The 26,738-nt window shown below is 35.9% G+C and overlaps 2 protein-coding genes across 2 annotated transcripts; one reads left to right on the top strand and one right to left on the bottom strand.

Moving 5' to 3' along the window:
- Positions 1-2,016: 2,016 nt before the first annotated feature.
- LOC137402310 (transformer-2 protein homolog) lies at positions 2,017-3,733 on the bottom strand. The gene is made up of 3 exons (XM_068088808.1): positions 3,590-3,733; positions 2,552-2,763; positions 2,017-2,296 (listed from the first exon to the last, which is right to left on the bottom strand). Exons 1-3 carry the CDS (start codon positions 3,731-3,733, stop codon positions 2,017-2,019), a joined length of 636 nt encoding a protein of 211 aa, XP_067944909.1.
- Positions 3,734-6,286: 2,553 nt separating this feature from the next.
- Positions 6,287-17,459, top strand: LOC137402309 (uncharacterized). The gene is made up of 8 exons (XM_068088807.1): positions 6,287-6,450; positions 7,350-7,506; positions 8,211-8,394; positions 8,891-9,081; positions 12,150-12,320; positions 13,691-13,799; positions 16,048-16,779; positions 17,338-17,459. Exons 1-8 carry the CDS (start codon positions 6,287-6,289, stop codon positions 17,457-17,459), a joined length of 1,830 nt encoding a protein of 609 aa, XP_067944908.1.
- Positions 17,460-26,738: the final 9,279 nt, after the last annotated feature.

Here is a 26,738-nt window from a genome sequence, read left to right as displayed (position 1 = left end):
TCCCTGATGCCCAACATGACACTTCTCTAGATACAACCTTCTCATAGACCTAGGTATGTATACCCTGTCTCTAAAGAAGAGTAAATCATCCCGTACAGTAAGCCATTCCCTTGCACTATAAAGCTTTAGGAGCTCACTGCCCAACCTTTTGCCACCTCTCGGCCAACCTTCCGTAACAAATTTTAAACATTCAGCAGCCTCATCATCTACCAACATTTCCGACCTTAATTCCATCGTTAAACTGTCCGTAAAATTGTCAATAGTCACACTGCTAACTACAGCGGTATCTACATCCTCACTCCTACCCATTTCATTTTCGCTGTCCAACTTGCCATTAGGTCGGCTCAAAGAGTCGGCCAAATACATTTGCTCCCCGGGTGTATGAAATATTGTGTAGTCATACCTCATTAACCTCATTTTAAACCTCTGAACCCTGACTGGTAAGGCTGACAAGTCCTTCTCACCTAACAGTGAAATAAGTGGCTTATGGTCAGTCTCAACCTCAAACTTTCTGCCTACTAGATAGTAGTCAAACTTCTCACATGCCCATGTAATTGCCAATGCCTCCTTCTCTATCATCGCATACCTTTCCTCTGCCTCAGACATTTTTCTCGACGCATACTCCACTGGCTGCCACACATTACCCTCCGTCAATTGTAGCAATACTGCCCCTACTGCGTTTCTACTGGCATCTGCAGACACCTTATGCCTCCTACTCATATCAAGGGCACACAAAACGGGTGCTTTAGACAAGGCTAGTTTAACCTTCTCGAAAGCCTGTTCCTGATCTGGACCCCAATACCACTGTGATCTACTCCCTGACACCTTATATATAGGCGTACACAACTCTGCCAACTCGCTACTGAACTTACTCAAATAATTTACCATCCCTGTAAACCTCCTAGCCTCAGTTTTATTAACCGGCGACTTCAAGCCTAGAACTGCCTCTACTTTACATGGGTCTGGCTTAATGCCAGCCGCACTAACCAAATGGCCCAGAAACTTAATTTCACTTTTCCCAAACTCGCACTTATCCTTCCTTAACGTCATGCCTGAACGCCTGATTTTTCCTAGCACCTCCCTTAACCTTGACCAATGCTCATCTGCATCCCTTCCATATACTAGGACATCGTCCATTAAGCATACTACTCCCTTCATGCTCCCGATAACTTTTTCCATTGCTCTCTGGAAAAATTCAGGAGCTGAGGAGATACCAAACGGCATTCGATTGAACCTATATCTACCCCAAGGGGTGATAAAGGTCGTCAATGACTTTGATCCCTCCTCTACCTGAACTTGCCAAAACCCCGAATTCGCATCTAACTTCGAAAACATCGTCCCCTTAGACAACTCACTGAGCAGATCTGAAATCTTAGGCAAAGGGTAAACCTCTCGCTTGACAGATCTGTTCAGTCCAGTTAAATCAACACACATCCTTATCTTCCCTCCTGCCTTAGGCGCTATAGTTAGCCCTGAGCACCACTCAGTAGGTTCTTCAACCTGCTCAATCACTTTATTTTCCAACATATCATCTAACTCCTGCTTAGCCTGTTCCCTTAAACCTGCTGCTATAGGCCGAGGCGAGTACAGCCTCACTGGCTCTATACCTTCCTTCAACTTAATCTTAAAGATACCTGGCATAGTGCCTAAACCTTCAAAAACTTCCCCGAACTCCTTTACTGGGTCAAACTCGCTGTTGCTCACCGCGTTGACTACAGCCAACAAATTCAGCTGCCTCAACTCGGTTATACCCAACAAGTTTGTCCTAGATCCCTTCATCACGTATACCTCTGTCTCCATAAATCTTTATTTACTTTCCAACTGAACACCTGCTTTACCGACTACTCTTAGCTTACGACCATCTATTCCTGCCAAAACAGTAGATGGCTCCTCTAGCCGTAGGTTCAGCCTTTCGGCCGTCCCCTCGGTTACAGTCGACACCTCTGCTCCAGTATCAAACGTAAATTCAACGTTCTTTCCATTGACCTTCAAAACCTCTACAATTCTCCTTCCTAGTCAACTGTCATCCTCATACTTATCTCTAGAACCAGAGAACCTAACACTTCTGCCCTTACTACTATCTTGGTACCTCTCCTTATATTTCTCCCCCTCAAACCTATCCATACTGTTGTCTCTGTACCTGCCAAATTGGCCTCTAATTTCGCGGGGGCTTTCTCGGCCCCTGTACCTCTCCCCACTACTGTCCCTGCTACCATACCGCTCGTAGCTATTATCTCGACTACCTCCTGACCTCCTACTACTACCTCGCCCGTCATAACCTACTTCTCTCCTATCCCTACAATAACGGGATACATGTCCTCGCTGTCCACAAAAAAAACACTTAAGGGAGGGACAACTCCTCATCTCATGCCCACTACGTTTGCAATTGTAGCATACTCTACCTCCACTGCCTTCTCTACTGCCTGCTCTATGTCTAGAGACATGCCTCTCCCTGCTATTATCTCTATACTTTCTACTGTCACTGTCCTTGTGATACTCCCTGCCTCTTGTCCCATATCTACTAGTACCTTGCTCTTCACTACCATAATACTCTCTACTACTCCTAGGGCTACCCCTAGGGGAAGATTTATCTGCTGAGTCATGACTTCTATCTCTATCCTTACTCCTGTACTGCACTCGGCTATCAAACTCTGATACCTTTGCTACTTCTCTCTTAACCTCACTCTTTAAATCTGTACTTCTACCCTCACCTCTCAAAAATCTATCAGAGCTGTTGGCCATTTCACGAGCCCTCAATGCCTCCTGCAATAATGCCCACGTAAGATTGGCATTCTTCATTAACTCTCTGCTTACTTCTCTATCTCTCAACCCGTTAACCGCCACAATAAGGGCAAACCTTACCCTATCATTATCGTTAGTCACCTCTGCATATCTGCTCAAACTCTCTACCCGTTGCAAAAACTCTCTATCACTTTCCCCAAGTGTCTGCCTAGCCGTAAGGAACTTATGCCCCTTTACGAACATACTCTCCTGTCTACCATAATAACCCTGTAAAACCTCCACTGCCCCTTCATAAGTAGAATTTACGCCATCTACGTCAAACCCTGCACCCCTCAATACTTCTCTACCACTGTGCCCAATAGCTCTCAATAGTGGCACTAACCTGCCTCTACCTCTCATAATAGGGCGTCTATCGCCACCTTCACCTTCATAACCTCTTCTCTCAACTGCACTCTCAATACATAAATTCATCTCCTCTATGAATCTCTCCCACGACCCATCACTGTGCTCTCCAAACACCAGCTTCGGAAACCCACTCTCCATCTCTACCCGATACAATATCTCCCTCGCCACAAATACACTCTACCCCACTCGTACAATTAGTATAACTCCCACCTCCGAATATGTAATAAATAATTACACCTCACCAACACCGCTACTTCACCGCTACAACACCTCACAACACCACTCTAACTCACGTCACCTCGCCTGCACGCCCGTGAAAGGGTCTACTCAACCGTTTTAATTTACCCCGCAACCAGAAAAATTATCGCTAATGATAACAAACAAGAAAAAAAAAATCAGAGCTTCGTCAACTGCGCCATGTTATATAAACGAGTGTACTCACATGCGGTTGATGTAAAGAAGAAAGCTCTCCCAATCTCCCCACGCCTTTATACTCCTGTAACTTCTCGTACTTCCCGTAACCTCTCGTACTTCCCGTAACCTCTCGTACTTCCCGTGACCTCTCGTAACTACCTGTAACTACCATGACCTCGGGCATTAGCGTAGCCCGCGGTTATGCTCGATTATACAACAGCGAGAAAAGTAGACGACGCTTTCATCAATTTTAAGGTATGTCTGCAGTTTTTCTACATGAAAGAAAAAGCCGCAATTCAAAAGCCTGCGTATTTTTTTACAATAAACTATTATAACTAATTGGGCGATATATACCGTAATGAAGTGTTTATATCGCTAACAATGCGGCAACGGGCTGGATCACAATTAATATTTTGTTCCCACTCAACTGCGACGAAAAATCATTACCGTGTGAATTATTGTGTGTTACAAACACGTGTGTTTAAACAATTTATAACTAAACTTAGCACTTAGAAAGTTTAAAAAGAAGCAACATTATGTTTTACAAAATGGATTAACACAAAAAAAGTTTCATGAAATGTCACACATGGTTCAATGAGTGAGTTTTTATTTAATAGCTAGTAATTCTATTCTATCTTTATGTAGTTCTTGATTGTTTGATTTCAAGTATTTTCTTGTTTTTGTTTAGTTAATAAACAAAAAATCCGAAAGTACAGCATTTATTAAGTTATTAATTTAGTAGCAATTAATAAAATATTTTACGGTGCTAATTTAATCTTCTAATCCTTCTTCAAACAACCTGAGATTACAAACAATGATAAATTATGCTGGTGAGATGCACTATATAACTTGAGTTAGTACTGTTTTGACTCATAAAGAAAATGTGATATTAAAAGTTATTAATTGTCTCGCAGCCTGAAATTACAGACAATAAACTGCACTGTTGAGATTAAAGATTGCTTCGAAATTGAATAAAGTTTATTGCTGCTAAAATGCTCAAAAGAAAAATATGTGCGCAGACTTGCCCAAAATGATGTATGTAGGGAAGCAGCCTGTCTCTTTCTCTCTTATTCAAATTGGCCATTGAGGTGAAAGTCGAGTCATATGTGGCTGTCTCAGCATAAGTTTAATTATTTAAGTATTTCCTCATGATTGATAGATTAACATTTTTAGTTTAGCTATTTATATATTGCTACAAATTTCTCAAAGAAGGTAATTAAAATTTGTCCCATTAATTTTTCTAAATTTTGTGTAAACATTTGAGCACTGACCACAGTTCTGCCAGTTTATGATAATTAGGTCGTCGGGTAAACCTAGCTTATCGAAGCCTTTGTATCAGCAAAGTTCTCAGTTGCTATTCAAACTGAAAAGTAGTTAGTATATGAAATAAGCAAGTCACATCTTCGAAAGTATTACATTTGAATATAGCTGAAGCCAAATAGGTTCCGAAAAATACATGTATATTCAACATTATCTAGTCATTATTGGTATCAGTTTGCAATAATAAAGGCAATAATCTATTCCACGATACACTTGAGCTAACCTTCTTGTCGCGTACGAAAGCTGAATATATTAATCCATAACAGTTAAATCTCCGATCTTTTCCAGAGTATTAATCCAGTGAGTAGAGAGTCCTAACAACAGTGTAATAATCATGTATTCTAATACACACACTATTAGTATCACCTTTATTGTTTTATCAAAGCTCATCATCGCTAGTCAGATCTATGAAAAAACTGTTTCTGTATATTACATATATCATAAACTAATAATGATTTCCATCTAATGTTTATATATTTATTTATCTGCTGGTTGCTGTCTGACAAGAAGAACTTATTCAAGGACTAAACAATTATTATACCACTTAAATTAAATGAACAAAAACATTCTATGTCTCTGATAAAGGGCTCGTTCCAATAGCCATTTACCATAGCGATGGTTGCAATGGAATACACTTAAATTGGTGATGAATGGCAGGGCATGCCTGACATGAGGGTCACAGTGTCAATTACATAACATGATAAAATTGATTCCACAATAGGCCTACTGATGTGGTGTGAAGTTTACATTGATTGTGATTGATAAAAGTGGACAAACATGTGAACAATATTTTAGGGGTACGTGTCTCTCCAGTATCGGTTCAACCAAATTTACCAATAATTTAAATAACTCATTGCTAAGAGAGAGATACATGCCTTTCCAGATTAAGATGTTATGATTTATAATAACTTGATAACTTCCATGCTACGGAATAGAGTTCATTGCTACACTGTCAGGGTATTTGCAGCCAGACATAATACATTTGTGTAATAAATAATGTAATTTACTCATTGCTTCCTAATGCTGCTTGCTAGACTATGAAATGCCACTCAAAGTTCGAAAGCGCATCAAACTTTGTAATTGGTTCAAACCAAAAGCTTTCACAAATTTTGTTGTACTTTGCTCTTGAAAGTTTCAGCCATGATGCTGTACTTCTACATATGTAGTAAGATAAATCTCAGACATGTGCATTTTATTTCTAGATTATAATGGCTGAGGCTGTATCAGATGTTGACCAGCCCTCGTAATGAGCTTGAGGTTGAGTTTTTGAGTATTGTTTAGCATTTGTAGCAGGTACTTGCAGGTGCTAATTTCTCTCGACTTCAGACCTTCACACACCCTTAATCATTTAACTTTTAAAACTAAATTTCAACAAATATTGGTTTTGTTAAAATTAAACATCACAATGGCTGAAGCTCTAGCAGATGTTGAGTGTGAATTTTGCTGCCGTAAAAGTGACACCATTGTCAACCCCAAAGTCCTACCATGCAGTCATATTCACTGTATGACCTGTTTGACCACCTACTATGAGAGCAAACACTTGCTGCTGTGTGGAAACACTGAATGCTGGTGAGTCCTACTATTTGTTGGTTAAACTTAGATTATATAATAGTGCACATAGCCAGGGCTGTGATGCATTAAAACTGAATTGCACCATTGCAGCGCAGTATACAGTAACTTTGCAATCAATTACAACATTCTAATGTGCAGCTGAAGCTTATTGCTACTGGAACTGCATTCTTACTGCAATTTCTTCCTGAGATCCACTGGAGATTTATTCCCATGACGCTCATGAAAGGGAACCTAGCCATTCATGTGCACTGCACATGCACACTCTTCAAAATATGAAACTGCACATGTACTGCAGCTGTGCTTTAGTATGGGGTTAATACTATGGATCAGCTTACACTGCTGACTTTCCAAGTGCTTACATTGCATTGTACAAAATTGTCCTTTACTGTGTTTAGTAAGTTAAAGAAATTGCTCTATAACTCCCATATCATTTCATGAATTTCATGCAGCATGTTTGGTCTGTGCAAGCAGGCATATCATGTTTTAGCAGAATCTGAATAGTAAATAACATTTCAGAGGGACAAAAACTATGTATCAAAATTTCATGCAAGTTTATCTTTAAGATTAAAATATCTTGTTCAGTTTAAAGACAAACTTAATATTCATGTATGTTATTATCTGTATGTTTGTCTCAAATGGTATTTAAGAAAAACAGAGACCAGACTTTTAATCCAATGATGTAGTCATGTCTATATTTTAGCTACTCCAGCTTTAATTTTAATAATAAAACCTCCCCACTCTGCCCTTTACAGGTGCAGATCCATAGATTGATCTACTACCAACATACAAGCTTAGAAAAAGACTCGCCCATCATAGAATGACTCATATAATGCATTACCTATCACTGTATGACCCATGTAGCAAATCGTTTATCACTTATCACTAATTATTTGCAGCCAAGTGTTTGAGATGCCACCAGACAGTCTTCCATCCTATGACTTGGGTACAGACAAGACACTGTGTGATGTTTGTCTAAAGAAGAGCTCACCAAGACAGAAAGCTATTAGTTATTGTACTTACTGCTGTAGGAAGTTCTGCCCTGCTCATTTGGAGGTACTAGTGTTTCCTTTTCAGACTCATACATGATAGTTAAAACTGGGTATGAGCAGTAGTTTTATGTAAAGTTGTTAGTATATATTATTACTTTGCATCAAGCTGATTTTAATAACCAATTGCTTTTAGTATCCTACTATGCAAATACACAAAGGTACAATGTGAAGATACTATGAATTGCAATAAAAAGTTGTTTGCTCATCATCAAAGAATTTACTCATGTTTAATTTATAGGCTGGACTTTTTATTTTTACAAACAAATGTTGTTTGTAAGAAAAATTTAAAAGGTGTACTTCAACTTCATTGTACATGTAACTTCAACTATGGTGAATACGGTCTATTGTGCATCTTATAGCCATTTAATATTTTTGATTTTTCAAACAATGATAACTTATGTTTTAAAGTCATAATTGCTATATTGTTGTGAAATAAGAACTTACAAAGTCATTATGATGTACAGCAAGAGAACATGCTTTAGTCTTGAGTCTAAATACCTACTCATTGAGTGTTGGCAACTTAACATCTATCTAAGCCGTATAATCTATAAACTCTGGTAAAGGCAACCTGAAACAAATCTGTTCTAAACTAGTTTTATAATTGTCACATGAATATTTTACTGATGACAATTGTTCCTCACCATATTGAAATAGAAAACATGAGATATTAGTCAAAAGTCACAGTATTGTGCTGCTTTTATATTTCAGTCTCATGATGATACACTTGATGAACATCACAAGATAACAATACTTGAGTACCTGGGTCAACAGCAAAAAGCTAAAGTCAGTAGCTGCCCAAAGCATAAAGACCAACAATATATTCTTGGATGTGGAGTCTGCTATGTGCTCAGCTGCCTGAAGTGTGTTCCTGACTTGCCAACCTGTGACACTGGTATGTAGGCTTGTTGTAGGTGTATGTAGGTTTCTAAATGTTATTATATTTGTTAGATTCAATATATTAGTTCTAGTTAGATATTTATTTGCTCAGAACACAAAATGATTGTATTTGGTTGTAGCTGTTGTGTATTCATTCACCACCACTTCACTCCCCTCTAGCAGAAAGAAGAATGCTCTCTTATACACCCTTCTCCATATTAATTTAGCTATTCCTTAGCTTTATCAATAAGCTGAGAAAGCAACATAATCCTGCAAGCCTGTGTGAGAGGCTTTGCCTCCAAAAGCCTGTCTGGCTCCCTTAGCCCAAGTTCATGTAACATAGTCAGGTGCACAAGAGATGCCTGCATATACAACAGTAGCAAGTGTATGCTCTCTTTGTTTGCAAATAATGTAAACAATGCATAAACAAACACAATAATGTTTTTACTATTTACCAAAGTTGTTATTTGTTATGTATGATTGGTATATGTGAAGTTATCTTCTCTATTTAGGTTCTACACATTCTCTGCTTCCATTAGAGGACCTGGCTTCAGCCCTTTTTGCAGGCACAATATCTGCTGAGAGTTCAGATAGAGATGATCAGTTTGAAGTACTGTTCAAACGAATATCTAAGATGGTCTCTGATTATGACAGTCAGACTGAAGATATGCTAAATATGATTTATAAGAAGAGAGATGAGCAGGTTGGTGAATTAGTTCAGTCTATGTTTGTGTTTAATTATTTTCTGCACATTTTAATTTGCCATTTCAACTTGTTGTTTCCTATTTTATACATCAATAATAGAATAGGGAGTGATATAGAATTATTTGTAATTAAAATCTGGTTTAATTAAGAACTCTCAATATGACATATTCTCTATTTCAGAGAGCAACAGCTAGCTGAAGTAAAGTTGACTCACATCAAATATCTAAAAGATTTCCTTTCATGGCGTATGCTGACCTTGAAATTTATGTTGGTAGATTTACACTCAAACTAAAGATTGAAAAAATTTGAAGAATGCCCCTTAACTCACATCTTTGCTGCTTTCAAATGGAAAAACCTAGACTTAACCTTTTCAGCAAATGACCATACAATAACTGTAGCAGTATTGGTTGGTATCGACAAATTTTCTCATTTTCATTTCGGTTTTACTTCGCTTATGGTTCATGGCTATGGTAATTCTACAATGATATAGGGAACACATACTTTCAATGGCATCTCAAAGGTTTTTTTTTTGTTTTTCTAGAAAGCATGGTCTATAATGCAATATTGTAAAAGTTTTGTGCGACCTTCATTTTTCCTCCACTAGTACAAGACTCGGTGCATGCGTTTATACATACAGTCAAACATGGATAACTTGCCCACGGATAGCTCGAACACATGGTTAATTCGAACGGTTTCTTTGGTCCGTTCCCACGTAATGATAAATTGTTATATATAACTCGAACTCAACACTGTTAATTCGAACTGTTTTTTTGCCCAACGGCTACCGAAACGGTTGTTATTGCTTTAGAAAATCACTTTATTCAAAGCCATAGAGCTAAACCTCATCTTTTTGTAATTCATAATCGTCGTTATTACCACCATCGGCAAAATATTTTTGTCAACGACTTTTCTAAAGGTTTGGTGAAATTTGATTTATACTGCTATTCGATGAATAGCACGGGCTAGCTGGGTTACGCCACGCGCGCAAGGATTTTCGCCACGCACATACAAAACAAAAATCGCATGTTGTTTTTGTTTTGTATGTGCGTGGCAAAAAACCTTGAGTGCATGGCGTAACCCAGCTAGCCCGTGATGAATAGTTTTCCGACGTTGATTCCATGTTGAATCAACGTTGGAATATTGAATGTTTAAAACGTCTTAAAAATTGTTGTAATTAAACGTATACGTTGTCTTAGCTACAAAACACTATTCATCGTTTGACCTAAACACAGAATACGTGTGTACATTCAATAAGTATCTATTAAAAAAGCGTGAGTGATACAGAATGTACGTAAAACCTCGTAAAACTTCTAATTGAACTGCCTCGGAGTGTTGCTCTTAACGAATCCCAGGTAAAGTGAGGTAATCTTTGCATAAACTTCAAGAAAAAACGGCAAAAATGATCGTGAGTAAACCCCCAAAAGAAAAAAAATGTCTTTTCTTTTGAGCATTTCAACAACAATCAAGTTTTGCCAATGTCATTCCAAAAAACGTCCTGGCAATAACATCACCTCAAACAATGAACCAATCTCAAGTGATAGAAAAATCTCTATAATTTTTGATAAAAACGTTTTAAACTTTACAGTAGAAGCATTTAATTCGAAACAAGCCATTTGTGCTTTTGATTTATATTATAGTTTGTATATGTACATGTATCTACTAATAAATAAGTAAATACATGGACTTGTGACAGTGCTCTAATAACTTGAACGCTCTGATAATTCGAACACCTTTGCTCGGTCCCGTGAAGTTCGAGTTATCCATGTTTCACTGTATATTTCTGCTTAGTTCATAAGTTGTACAATAATGATCAAGTAACCGACAATGAACAGGCCCAGAACAGCTCTGCTCTTCTACACAAATGTTCAAGCTTATATAGCTAGCAAGCTCCACCTCCGTTCTACTTGGCTGGACCCGGCACGGCTCGGCTTGGTCTTGCCTTGGCACGGCTCTGGCTTGGCTTGGCTAAACGTAAGGGGACACCATCCGCCACATTATGAAAATAATAAAAACGTTTTGTTCTGTCTAATATAAATTGAAGTAAAAACGGTGTCCTTAATATACCTAAAATTATAATGTCTGTCTAACTTTCCATCTAAGGTTAGGTTGAAATATAGTTTTTGATGAGACTAAAACTCATGTCTGTGACATTCACTATCGTATACCGATACTCTGACGCCTGCCCTGATGAATCATTTTTAAGTTATTCTGAAAAATTGAACCTATTCCCTGAACTTTTTAGAAACACTATCTCACACAGTACATTTATTATTGTATTTAGCCATAGAAATAACGACATGCACTGTCTCCTCTCTACCTTTAGGCTAACTTTAGTTATAGCATCACAATTACACATTCAATTGTGACGCCATAATTGCAACAGCATTATTACAATTCATACCGTGTTTGATAGTTCGTGCCGGATTGTTACTTTACGGCATGTGAAAGGTTGTATGTAGCTCGAAACAAAAACTTTACATAAATTCGTTAGAGTTAGTGGAACTTACATTATAGGCGGTACACTTTATGATAGTGTCTGTTGTAGTTGCTGAATGGGGCCAGCAATGATGGCCAATGTCAACATACTTTATTGAGTATGTTGGGGTGACTGGGGTCATTTTAATTTGTTGAGTAAATCAACACTTGTGCATTTGCTGAATTATACATGTGTATTATTATAAATCGTTGGTGTAAGTAGTTGCTTAGAATTATCTACAGCTCCAAGATCGAGATAATATGGTAAATGGTAGATACCACTATGCATATGAATGGTATTATCAATGTGGCTGTAACAATAATGCATAAAATCATTACACAGGATATTATAAGATTTAGCGTTATGCATGTAACTACAGTGATGGCATCATTCATTTAATAGTGGTGTCATTATTATTATTAAAATAGTGTGCAGAAAGCATATGCATTTTATTCAGATTAAAACTAACTCAGTATACTTTTGAACTGCTTGAACAGCAAGTGAGTTTACAATTTTATATATATATATATAGAAAAAAATTGAGTATCGTTTATATTCATTTTTTGTATCAGATTTGACCATGACTGTAGATAAACTCACTTAAGGAGCAGTATGATGAAATAGAGAAGAAGGTGCTTGAGAACAGGCAGAAATCTAAAGTACAGATTACTGATTTTCTGGAGGATGTTGTTCTTGACAAGTGGAGGACTCTCAGAAATCAAAGAGAGATGTTAGAGACTAAAATCAAACATTCTCCACCAGTAAGTAAACAGTTGAATATATATAGTAGAACATCAGAGTAGTAGCGGACTCCTTATAGAGATGTATCTAATACTGAAGTTGTAATTGAAAGGTCATGACATCATACCGTTCTCTATATAAGCATTATTAATTATAACATGGCTGGTAACTTTATTTATATATATAAATCTCAGTGTTAGTCTGTACTCGTTCTTCTGTCCAGTTATAGTAATAAGGTTTTTTGTAACGAAAAGTCACCTTCATACTAAATTCCTACGGTGTGTGGTGCATAATGACAATTTTATATAAACATTTTGCTGTCATGTGCAACACAATGTTTTTGCCTACACTACCTGAAATCTTTTTGAGCGATTTGATAACACAATAAGTTTTGAGTTTTTGGAGTTCATATTGCTGAATATATCAAAATAATGAAGATGCTGATAGGCTGTTTGCCGAAATCCCTCCAGCTAACGTTTTAAAAAGATAGCTCGCTTGGTCTCTCTCATTTTAGCATTAGGGGCCTATTCGTTATTACTTGTGGTATAAACTAACTTGGAAACAGAAAAGCAGTAAAATTTTAGCTGAAGACAAAGTTGAAGTGTAGTAAAATACATATTAGAACTTAGATTTAACTGAAGGGTTTAGTACGCTATTATTATTTAAATTAAATTTAACATTTATGTTATATGTCTGTCTTAAAGGTAAGAACTCTTCACAGCAAGTACTACACATGGTTTACTGTAACGTCAGACTTTATTGCAGCTCAAAACCCCTAAACACACTAAATACACTAAAGTTACTGCAAGACTCTATAGTTACCACAATTAACACATTATTATGTTGATATTTTTAATATAAACAGTGTGTATATGAGATTTTGACAATTTTCACCAGGGATTATTGGCATTAGATAATTACTATGAGTTTTTATACTCCTCTAAATGAAATTGTTACCTGACGACGTCCACAGTAATACTATTTAAAATCATATGACAAGGGTTCATTTGTGTACTAATTATTATTCCTGTTTGTGTTTTTGCAATTCTCTCGAAAGCTGTTTTTTAACATTACAATTTTTTATATTTGTAATTCTAAAATGTTCTGTTTTAATTTCAAATGTTCTGTTAGACCTGTTATTTCCGATTCGGGTAAATCTGTCAAAGCTAAATGTTTTTCGTTTGAGCGACTGTATTCTCTGGATCAGGAAATGCCCCTACATTTCCACTTTATTCGGTCTGACAAAGTATCGTACAACAAAAATTTAACATATTGTTATGTCAGAACACTGTTGTCCGACCTGAAGGGGTCAACTCTGTGAGCACTGAGTTTAACCTCTTTAGTATATCCGTAACAGCCTTTAACAGCTTTTAACCCATTGAACATGTAGGATGATATCGTGAGAGGATTCAAAGAGCTGAAAGAACAAATGGACAAATTTATTGTGGAGGAGTTGCCTAAACTGGAAGTGGGAGGACAACTCCAAGTGAGGCTAACAGGTATGTTAAAACAATAAAAATAAATGATAAAAATCATACTCGATACTAAGACTTCAACCATATTATTTATGTTAAATATGAGTAAAATTGTTACGTTTACAAGTGAATAAGCGATCTTTGGTAGTTGCTTTGAAGGTGTATTGTGTTCAAAGATATGTTTGCTATATCAGAGCCGTATGGTTTCACAGAGTCCCGCCACCAAAGAAGCGTATATGGGAGCTCGCTCAATTCCCAACAAACAGGCCCCGCCTACTATTTTTATATAACTTATAATGGAGGGCTGCAACATTAACCAACAAAATCTTCTCCCATTGGCAGTCGCTCGGAAATTGATTGTTTTATAAAACTCCAATTGAACGAGATAAAATTTGGTACAATAAATTACAAATAGTTTCTTGCATAAAAATATATTAAATGCAAAAAAGTGAGATATTGAGAGCGAGGTCAAATTATTCCATTATAAATCAGTATGTCGATCGGCTTTGTTGGGAAACAAGCGTCTCTGTTTCCGTTTGTTTTCGAGGCTTTCTGTGAAACTATACGGCTCTGAGCCATACAAGCTCAATGTGACAAGTCAAATTACGGAGGTGTGTAAAATAGGACAAGGGATGAGCCAACAATGGCTACTAGAAGAAAAGCAGCAATTGACCTATCTGCATACTAATTTAATAAATATGAATATATTCATAAACATGAATCATATATGTAGGATTTATGTTAAAAACAAGTGTAGAGTAAAATAGGTGATATTTTCTCCCTTTTAACAAATCTTTACAATTGATACTATATTTGCCTGTAAATTAACAGAAATGATAAACACAATCAAAATGCAGAGATATGCATTCTCTACTCTCAGGCTGGGATAATACATGAATAAATATTAGTGCTGGGCACGAGTACTTCTTGGTCAACGGGTTTAGACCCGCCCCCTTCTGTTCGGGTTTTTCGAGTATCGGGTAGCTAGTAGTGCTAGGCTCGGGTATTCCTTTGCCTAAGGGTTTTTCGGGTACCGGGTTTGTTGATATGGATTTTATGTTTAAATTTTCTAAACAGATATATCTTCAAATTTACAAAGCAATTATATTTCTTTTCTATTTATTTATCATTTTTCAGTTTTCATTGACTAACATTCGTACTTGCAGCGTTAACAGGTGGATTGTTAAACAGTCAAGATAGTCTGGAGCTACAGGGCATTTTCATGTCAACAGGTGGCAGAAGATAGGGGTCTATGGTAGCTTAATACTTAAGCATGTTCTATGTACCTCTCTGAATTTTTGTAGATGGTGCTCCAAATCTCATAAAAAACTTTACATTATCGGCTTTTTCCGTTAGTAAGGCTTGTTGGGTTAGTAAAACTTGGTTATAATGAATTATGTAATCCATAATAGCTAGCTGTGGTAATCAATTTAGACAGAGTTATTAAATTTTCACTGCTACTATCAACGCTGATAGCTGTTTCTAACAAGGCGATAGCGGAAACAGACTGCCCTATGTGTTATCGGTGAAAGCAAACACTCGCCGTATTAAAAATGGCATAGATTTGTTTACGAAGCCGATTTGGCTAATTGCGCAAATAAAATTTGATGTAAGTATTTCTTCTCACCTTTTAATGACAAGTAATCACTGCTTGACTGCAATATCTCCGGTAGGTATGGTAAATAAGGTATGATATATTTTATTCTATCTATTAAATTAAAGACTCGTTAAACCCCATTGTCATGCCTCCTTAGCAAAAATGACACAGAAATGCCCTGTGGTCCCAGTCTAAGAGCGCAGGGTGCAATAGACCGAGTTTTTGTTAACACTACCCGGCGGATCCGTGTACCAAAACCCGAACTTGAAAGTCAAAACCCGAACCCGAAGGACCGGAATACCCGAAATCTCTATTACCCGATACTCGAGAGAAGATAAACCCGCGAGTTCAACGAGTATTACTACCCGTGCCCAGCACTAATAAATATTGTTGCAATATCTTTGCGTGTATAGCTAATAAAAATTGTATCGTCTCTAAATACAAGCTTTACTCTCAGGCTAAAATGAATTAGAGACGCTGTTAATACGTTTTGTGCACTGAGCTAGTAATTGCTAGTAATAATGAGTAATTACGTTTTAATTATTTCAATTAAATGAGTGATTAAGTAACCTTTATTTTCTCTTTTCTAGGATGTTGTGCTGCGCTGCCTGCATATAAATATATTGTTACACCTCGTAATCATGTCATTATGTTATTATATTATTAATGTTTCAGGTGAAAAGCGTGAGATTGAGTTGAAGATTGTTTCAGCTGATGACATAGTAGTTAACAGTAACCAGCACCCTGTAGTTCCTCAACCACAACTTACTTTATCCATTCCAAAGTCTATAACTCTACTCAAATCCATAAAACTACCATCAAATCCTTTATCAGTATGTCAGCATGAAGGAGTTACATATGTAGGATTGCATAATTGTACAGTCAGTAGAATTGATAGCAACTACAAGCTGCATGACTCATTCATCTCTACTTCTGGTCCTGTTGAGTCCATCAGCTTCCATAAGAACAGACTATACATATTGTCTCGTAGTAAACCTCACACAGTAAGTGTCTATGATCTGTCAGGACAAGTGATCAAAACTTGGCAGCACCCTTATCATGACTATGACAGCTGTAGCATGCTGACTGTAGCAGCAGGTAATGTAGTGGTTGCTGATCCTCCTAACAAGAGACTAACTATTTATTCTCTCACTGGTAAGACTCTGCGTAACATCAGCTGCCCCCTTTTGAGTAATAATCAGGTCTCGATATGTGCTGGACATGGTGATGATGTCATCATAGCTGACTGTAAGACAAAGAAAGTCTTCAGATTGAACATCACCACTGGGAATGTCGTGTGGACTTTCACACATCCTAATCATCCACAAGGTCTGGTGTGCTATGGAGACTACATACTGGTAGCTGCATGCAGCAGCAATATCATCTACACACTCAACTATGCTTCAGGTAAGTTGTATGTATGAGGTACTGTTATTAACATTTATTGACAGTGCCATGTTAGTTTCTGACCCATTTTGTAATTTAGTAAAAGTTTCTGCATGAAGTTGTTTTATTATAAACAAAATTTTAAATTCTGGTACAAGTATATTTAAACCTATCATAACTTAATGTATAATTTTTAAAATTAAGTTAGAAATGTTATCATAGTCAAATTGAGTAAAAGATCATTGATTCTTCTTTTTGTTGTTTTCCAATGTTGAATATTTGAGATGTATTTTTTGGTCATAACTTGTTCAAAAGCATAACAGTATGTTAGATATTTGATATATAACTTCCTATTTATATTTTAATATGATTAAAAAGCTTGCTAAACTAGTATAACAATACACAGTAGTTATTAATTTGTTCTGTCAGGATCAGTTCTCCTTGTAATTATGAGTATACAACACTGAAGTCATGATTATTGTATTTGATACTTATATTACCATATTAACAGATAGAGTCTAGTGTTGACTGGTACATCATCATCCTTTTCCTTGTAATTGCAGGTTATGTTATATATAGGTGTGAACAAGCAAACACAAAAATGTGACAACTTTCTTCTAGTAAACTTGGCAGCTGTCCAAATGAGAGTCCTGTCAAATTCTTTATCGAGCAGAGCCGCTATGGCTCAGGTACCAGCTTAAAGGTTGACTTGCAACAAAATTCACATTACAGTTATTTGGTATCAAAAGATTCGCCATGTTTTACTCTGTTGTGTGGTAGGTGCCAAATATGTGGAAATGTGATTAAAAGCTCTTAAAAGCTCAAAAACAAAAAGCCGCCGTAGATTGGAATATCTTGATTTCGATGACGTATCCGCGCTGTATGGTTATTGTCTTGTCACGTGATGTTCTCGCGTGAATTGAAAGGCCAATAAAAAGCTCAACATCAAACTTATCGTAGCAATAGTTTATGATAATCACTTCGGGTTTTACCTAAGACCCCGTATCAAATATAGATGCTCGCTACTTTACAGTTTCGGCTTGGCCATTCCGTTCGACTATTCATGTCTGAGTTGCGATCATAAAAAATGTCAAATTCTGAAGAGTTAAGACCCTGGCGTTTCGAGCCTGACGCTCTATCTGAAGAAGATCCTCAACAGAATCAAACCTCCCAGCAAGTAAGCACCGCCACTAGCCAGCTCTTATGTGCCAAGCTAGCTAGTAGTAATAGTTTTAGCTTGAGAGTGATAGAACGAATATTATTATATATGATTTTAATGATAATAATTATCGCTTCAATATTGCGAAAAAATAATTACAGATTTTTCTCGAATGACAACATTAACAATTTTAATATTTAAATCTAGTGCTGCACTGATATACTGTTGGATAACATCGACCTGATGTATTAGCTATGGTTGCATAGACATATCTGTTCATTTCTTTAGGAGCTAATACCACCGGCTACAGAGTGGTGTGCCTGCGAGCGTTGTCAAGACATGCCATCTCTTCCTGAATGTTTGTGCTGCCATTATGCTGAGTTTGCGCATTGTCTCCTTGACCGAGGGGAGCATGAATGCCTGCGTATGCATCCTGGTGTAAACGAATTTGTGGCGTCTGCACCCCTTGAATTGAGGTGGAATAATTACCTGCGATATCATAGTGAGTTGGATATTCATTTAATGCCAACAACACCAAGGCTATGCTAATGTGTCAAGCATTATCTACAATTCTTGTGTTACACATTTAATGCATCAGTTGAATACACATATTCTGAACTCGTGGAACACAAGGAGAACTGGTATATTTGGCTTGTACACTTACTACAGTAGAGAGTGTATTAGTTTTATGATTTTATTATATAAAGATCGAGATTATTTTGATGATCAGCAATTATTGTTTTTCAATAGTTGTTTTGGTAGATAATCTATTCCCATTTGGAGAGCCATCGCCAAATGCTCGGAAAAGGTTGTGTGCATACCGCAATCTTGTGTTTTGGTTTATGCCGCAAATCTTGTTTGCAAGTCTGCAAACTCTTCTTCATCATCCGTTGGTGGGAAAAGAGCCCGAATCTTAGACACCAAGCATGCAGGTAGAGGCCGTCGCTCACGGCGACAAATTTGCGGCATAAGCCAAAACACAAGCTTGCAGTATGCACACAACCTTTGTAACAACATCCGTTGTAATGGACTTCACTCTCAGGCCGTGGGAAATTAGATCGGACTGGCATCGCTTGAAGCCTTCCAGCTCCATGGTGTTAGAGCTGGTGGTCTCTGTTGACTGCAAAGTAAAGAAAGTTACGACCAACAATTACTTTCACATTATTTGAATGAACTATTTAGCTAGATGAGCAACTTCATGTTTATGTATTGATAACTACTAAAAAATTTGGGTTTTTGTCAGGCTGTGAAGTAAAAACTGTCAAAGTTTTACCTTGACAAGATGGCTGCTGACTATTAAACCGCAGCTCTGATCCATCATAGTGTAGGCTCTGTATAGTGCGCAATGCCCCGGACTATCGCATCTACCGTCACCTGCCAAATCAAGCTCCCAATCGATTGCTGCCATCAATCCCTCGTTATGCAGGGTGTACTGCTCAGCAATACACTGTAAAATATTGTAAAACTTCATTATACAAGATTAATTTGTATCATTATCATTAGTCTAAGAATGTAGAATCCTCTTCCCCCTTTTTGTGCTATATTATGATGAAGAATCAGAATTTTGAATTATAATGTATTTTGCTTGAAGGATGACATATTTTCATTTCAAGAAAAAAATTGTTTCTAAATGTTGTTATTCAATTAGTGTGTCAAGCTTTTACTCACATTTTCCAAGTTTATGAGTAAATATTAACACTCACACCATGTAAGTATTCTCTTTGTTGGTAGAGGCAAACGCTGTGGCTTGGTATTGCGATGTTCAGGAGCGACAGAAAACGGAGGTTCTGCGTAAGGCATCCGCCAGAAAAGAGTGATGCAGCTGCCAGCAGGGGGTTGATGACGTGAGCTCTGTTCACCCTGGCAGTTGTTTCCCAAGTGTACGATAGGTGACAGGAGGCACATGTAACCTTGAACTCTACCCATCCGCCTTCTCGCACCATCGTGAATGAGCAGGGGAGGGCGCAGGTGTGACAGTGAAATAGTCGCTGGAGTGCTGTCACACTTACTATTATTTTCTCCTCTTTGAAGGAGGATTCGGGTCTGAAATCACAACACAATAGTTGACTTGCAATAAGATTTGTACAACATCATTTCCTGTTATTATATCATATTTGCTTGATCAGAAAAAGAATAAATATATAGCCATGCAATCATGACACAGATTTTACGAAACCCTATCAGAATCCATGATATTGTAAACATAAAATGTGAGTAATAACTCTATGGATATTTTTTATATTTTGTCAAGTTTGGTTTAGTTCAGCTCTATCTTACATGTAATTGGAGAGCGTTTGATGCTGGCCAACATAGCGCTCAAACTCTTCCCAGTCTTCAGTGGTTGGCACAAACTCTTCATCTAATAATAATCAACTAATAATATTAATATGCTAATAACGATGATACCAGAAAATGACAATAACTATTTTATATAACATATCTATAAGTGAGTGGGGGTTAAGAAATTTGGCGAAATTAATCGTGAGACAACATTATTTTATCAATTATATATTACGTTTTACAGATAGATATGCGGTATGAATTAGTTTTGTTATTATAATAAGAATAATACACGTAATTAAAAAGATAAAATACTAATAATATAATATTACAATTAAAAGACATTAATATTGTTATATTAAATATAGATTAATACAGTACTATTACGAGAATAATAGAAAATAACCCGAGTTACAACTACTAATACAAGTAGTTCATAAAATAAATTACTCACGTGCTTTGGTGATATGTGGAGTATTCAAACAGGTTAGAAAACATGTCGTCTTTGAACTGGCGAAAACAAAGGTAAGAGCAATGATATACAGCCCAGGGCTGTATATCATTGGTAAGAGTAAGCAGGCGAATAAATAAAATTTGTCACATCCAGCTTCACCCAGTTGCTCCACGCCCGGTGAAGGTCTGGTCTTTTCTCAGCTCTTGGCCAAAAAAAGGTGCTTCTCAGCTTGGCAGCTGAAAACACTATGTGGCGCGTTAGTCATGATGACGAATTGAAATAAACAAGTTTAATATGAGAAAGCGTGTTTGCTATTTGCGATAGATCAAACTTGAACTGAAACTAACATTATCTGATCATGTGACTTACAATTCCCGCTATATGGCGCGAAAAATTTCTACAGCATTTTTCAACCATCATAGCGGACCAAAAGGCTCATCATTTTTATCAGAGGATGATATGCAATCGTTCAAGCTAAGCTTAAAAAATTAAACATATTTTTATGCTACGTTTTGAGATATCAGTGCTCAAAGTTGCAGCATTACGATGCCGATAAAACAGACGCGTAAGAACAATAGACATGGTTTTTATCGCAAGCGTGAAGTATATTTGTGAAAATAGTTCGACGAATAAGGATGCATGAAAGTGTAAACATAAAATATCTCGCACACATTTTAGCCGTTTTAGCACACATACGTCACATTTTAGCCGTTTTGGAAAACGAATCCAAACTAGGGCGATCTCGTGTGGCTGCGATTTTCTGTTCGTTTTTAGCTTTTACGAGATTTTAATCACATTCCCACATATTTGGCACCTACAACACAATAGAGTAAGACATGGCGAATCTTTTGATACCAAATAACTGTAATGTGAATTTTGTTGCAAGTCAACCTTTAAGGTTTATGCCTAAAGGTTACAGTCAATCCTTGACTTACACCTTCATATAAATTTTAACATATCTTTAGTGATGAAAATTAACAACTGGCAATAAAAACTTGTTCTATATATCAGCATTGCTTCAGTCTTATTCTTATTTTTCATTTAATTGGATAGTTACTCTTGGCTAAAGTTTCATTTGAAGCTTTTCCTTATAGTTTTAGATATAATTACCAGATGTAGTCACCAATAAATTTTGATAGTTGAATAAATTAGTGAAATTACAGTAAATTTTAATGAGAGTATTCACATCATCTTATGGCAATTTTGGCATGCAAAAGAGTCTTGGAAAGCAATGAAACAATTATACAAATAAATTATGCAGCAACATTTATAGTGGGCATGTAAAAGGTGTGCTAGGAATGATAGCTACAATAAATGACTCAGCGACACCCAATATCTGGTGGCCATGTTTGTTGCTTTCTGACGTTACTACTTTCTAGCAAGATTAAATTGCTTTCTCAAGACGTCTTTCTTCCATAAGCTCTATTTTCTTGAATTGATTGATTTATTAAATTGCATCATCATTGCTTACCTTTACTGACCAAATGGCGACCATGGCTAAACTTTTTTTGATCCTTTTACAAATAGAACCTGCAACTTATCGTATCTTATTATAGCAAAATATGAGCTTGTTTGTTATCACTTACTATGTTATGTTTAACCCTTTTACAGGTGGTGAGACATTAATGTCGTTTTGCAATATCGATCCTAGTGGGTGGTGCGACATTAATGTCGATATCGCACGCACTACGTATTAAGACTTACTACTGGTCTGTCATCGTTTTTCTAATCATTTAAATACGTTATAAAGTAAAAGAACACATGTGGCGACTTGAACAACTAAATTTTAGCCATGTATCTTTTTGTTTCAACTTGTTTTGGGGCGATCGTTATCAAACGTCGTTCAATGTTTTTTTATTCAGTAAGATACTAAGCCTTTTCCACCGAATCGAATTTTATGCTTTTATGTGAACAAAAGAACTCGCGTGTATTGGTCTGTGTTCGTTATTCTATCAAATTAAGTACTTTTAAAGTAAAAGAACACATGTGAGGACTTGAATAACTACATTTTAGACATGTATCTTTTCATTTCAACTCGTTTTGGGCGATCGTTATTAATATCGATGTGTTTTTACTCGGTAAGATACTAAGCCTTTCAAAGTGTGGTTCTACTTGTAAAATGCTTTATTTGTAATATAAATACAGAATATGCTTTATTCAACAATATAACATTATCACAAAAACAATCAATTTTTTCAATTTTCTTAAAAATTTACATGTGTAAGGGTAGTTTAAATTGCTCATATAGGCACAAAGGGTGTAAAACTGTTTGTACAATGCCTTGTTATATGATACAAACATATCATACAACCATAGTGTAGCAAAAAATATCATTTCAATAAAGTTTCAGAATTTTCATTTTTTTGAAAAATTAATTCACCCATGACGAGCTGATATAGGCTCAAAAACTCACCTGCGAAAGGGTTAATTAGATTTGTATTAGCTTTTTAATAAAAATGTTGCAAGGTACTCTCTGTGTAGTAAGTATCTATACAAGTATATAATAAGTATGGGTGTGATGATTGTACAGTAATAATAATTAAGGTATTTATATACTTTCATTACAGGTAAGAAAGTATCAGAGATGAAAGATGATGCTATACGTGTACATGCGCATAGACTCTTCAGCAACCGTATCTATAGCTTGAGTGTTACTGATAACACCTTGGTTGCACCCCAGTGGCAGACCTACAAGCTGCTCTTCTATAAACTGAGTGAGAGATAAGGACCATATTCTTATTAATCATCATATAACAATATTCATGATCAGGTTTCATCAAGACTGACTACTCTACAGTAAAGTTATACTAACAGTATCATTATTATTATCATCATATTTTATCTTCTATCAACTTTCTTAGCTAAATGGCTGACTGTATGATCTTAAACTGCTTATTTAGATGTAGTGCTGTCAGACCGTATGCTGCACTATTTGTTCTGCTGTCTTAGTATGTCTTTGTTGAAACAAACGGAATGGATCACATTTTTATGTTAAAATTGTGCAGGTTGTGTTGCAGCATTTTGCAACACAAGATTGTTTGCGAATTAAAAATATATCGTCTTGCAAATTTTTACATGAAGTTAATATACTTTTGTGGTCCTCAAATTATACATTAACAACAATGTTGATAAACATATTCCACTATCATGAAATATTTTCAGAATGGTTTTGAACAGGACTCATGTATGTTGATTTTCACCCCTTTTATTTATATTTTATTGCATACTACCCACATATTTACCATGCTATCTCTTTCAATTTTCGCTATTATTCACCACAAATTATGCAGAAAAGCTATGAATTTATTTGTAATGTAACCAATCAATGATTATCCAATAAACTGTAAACTGATAAACAACTCTGTTTATATGGATCAATTGAATTGACTCATTCAAGGTAAGATAGCTAATGAACTGAATTTGAATTGAGATTTTTGGTGCTTAATTCTTTGACAAAATTAATTCCTCCACAATCTATGATGGAAATTAATTGGGAATTTAATTGCTAATTTATTAATGTATAATTTGATAAATAATGTATAACTGATAAACAATTGACTCTGACTATATTAATGAATTGAATTGATTTATTGAAGGTGAGATAGCTACAGTACTGATTTGATAATTGAATTGAGGCATTTTGCATTTAAATCAGAAAGATCCTATCAAGTTGCTTGATTATCGTGTGAAAGAGTAAATGTAGGTTTTTATTGCGCTACTCAAGATTCCACTTTCAGCATAAAAATAATGAAAAAATATAGAATGTTTTGTTAGTTTTAAAGTAATACTTTTCACTAATCTATAACAAGTATATGTTATAATAGCTATATCATAATGAAGATTTAAAATTTTGTCAGGGTTTTTAAAATACAAAATATTGCAATAATTGGTGAGCGCTAGAAATAATTGATGATGTGCGTTTTTGAAGATGCACCAGCAGTGATGTCAGGATCAGCACTAATGTTTGTTAGTTACACAATTGATTAAGTCAAGAAGGATAGCTAGATGTCTATATCAGTTGTTAGTTGCAGATAAACAACTACTTAATATAAATAAATTAATATATACTATTAAAGATAGAATCAAAGTAGCGTAAATATTATTTGGAACAAAAACAAGAGGTGAATAAAAGAACTCAACTGCTATTTTAACGGCTCTACAACAGAAATAGAAGTGAAAACAACGAGGAAGTCACTCTTTGGGTCGGTGATAGAAGTAAAGTTAGCAGCACGTTCCTCAATACTGTTAATAGTTATGCTGTTAGAGTCCACTTGCTGGTAATTAAGATGTTCCTTTATCTCGGCTCTCATCAGCTGATGTTCACTAGTCATCTCTTTTGTAGCTACATCATTCTTGCACATCTTCAATTGTTTCCTTGGAGTTGTCTTCTTCTACAAACTCCACCTTATCACCGACACAGGAAGATTTTTATTACGGTTATCAAATATTAATTAGTAGTTATTAATTTTAGTATGATTATTATTATTATTTCTAGCGTGAAAGTTAATCAATTTTTAAAAGTTTTTAACATTCTCTAAGTTTAGTATGTCATAGTATAACATCTGACCTATTTAAAACTTGAAAAAAATTATAATCGTCCTATTGGCCTATATATTGTCAAATTGTGACGTCCCATCGGGATGCAAATGTATGCGATAAAAGAGCACCATTATAATCAAGAGACACTAATAAACTTGGTAGCACAGTATGTCGTGAGACCTGGTGTTTACTGACTTGCAGGAATAAAGTACACTGTTTTGGTGTTTTACATACTTCACCTCTCTTAGCTTGTCTCTTCTCCTCAGTCATGTTATAACAATAATTAAAACACCACTGATTTTTCATGACTTATTTTCCTGTTGTTTACAAAGCTTTTAGTATCTTTTATCTTTTTCAATTTAGGTGGCAAATTTTAAAGGCTTATTTGATATGGCATATGTAAGTTGCACCAGTAGTGAATTATGCCAAATAGCCTGCATATACATTATAGTACCTTATTCGTAAAGCGAACAAAGTAAAACATTATAATTGTTTAGTCGATTTAAAGAAAATAACGCCATACTCATTACTAAATTAAAGGAGATTTAAATTAACTAACATTCTATCAATATACACATGCTGCATTCAACGAAGCTATGTATATTTAATAAGTTACACTAAAATATATCATGTACCAATTCTACTAAATTAAATTAGTAACTCTGTTTTGTGACTACACTAGGACACTTATATTTCGCTAGTATTTAGTTTCGTGAGTAGCTCACAGAGTAAAACTTTGCAGCAACCTATTTTCGCAGCTCTGATGAGTACAAAAATATAGTGATGTAAAAATAAATGCAGTGGAACAAACATAATTAGATTACTCAGGTTCAGTTCACCGATAAAAAAATATAAATTTGCGACTAGTTTTTAATTGTGAACCGCAGGTAGAGTGGTGTGGGCAAGGTCAATAATGTAATTTGATCGCTAGCTGCCATTTGTCTATTGGACTATCAACAGGCTCATTTTTTCTGGGGCGGCTGGCCAGCTGAGCCACCCCAACACTTTGGGAGTTTTTTACGGCAAGTACAGTCCAATTCGGATAACTCGCCCTCGGATAAAATGTAACGTTTCATCTCAAACACAAGATTAACTCGAACGAATTTGTTTGGTCATTTCCAGCACAATGATAAATTGCTTCAGATAACTCAACCTCAACATCATTTATTGGACACGGGTTTTATCGCTGTAGAATATCACTTCATTCCAAGCCATTGAGACAAACATCAACTTCTAGTAGTTCTTAGGCATCATTATTATCATCATCAGAGGCAAAATATATTTGTTAACGACTTTTATAAAGGTTTGCAAAAGATTAAGTTTTACCAAACACTCGCTTGGCCATGTCCCATTAAAAGAGTAAAAGCCTCCGAATGAACTTAAAATAAAATCTGCAAAGATGTTCTTTGTTAAAATGGTAAAAAAAGATGTCTTTTTTCTGAGCGTTTTAACTGCGGACAAGTTTTGCCTATTTTAATTTAAAAACTTCTCATCAGTCACATCACCTAAAACAAAACAAATCTCAAAAATAGAAAAATGTTGATACTT

Source organism: Watersipora subatra, chromosome 8 (genome assembly GCF_963576615.1).
Source record: "Watersipora subatra chromosome 8, tzWatSuba1.1, whole genome shotgun sequence".
NCBI classification, from domain to species: domain Eukaryota; kingdom Metazoa; phylum Bryozoa; class Gymnolaemata; order Cheilostomatida; family Watersiporidae; genus Watersipora; species Watersipora subatra.
Note: the sequence above shows the minus strand (reverse complement) of the source record. Positions and strands in the feature narration are given on the sequence as shown.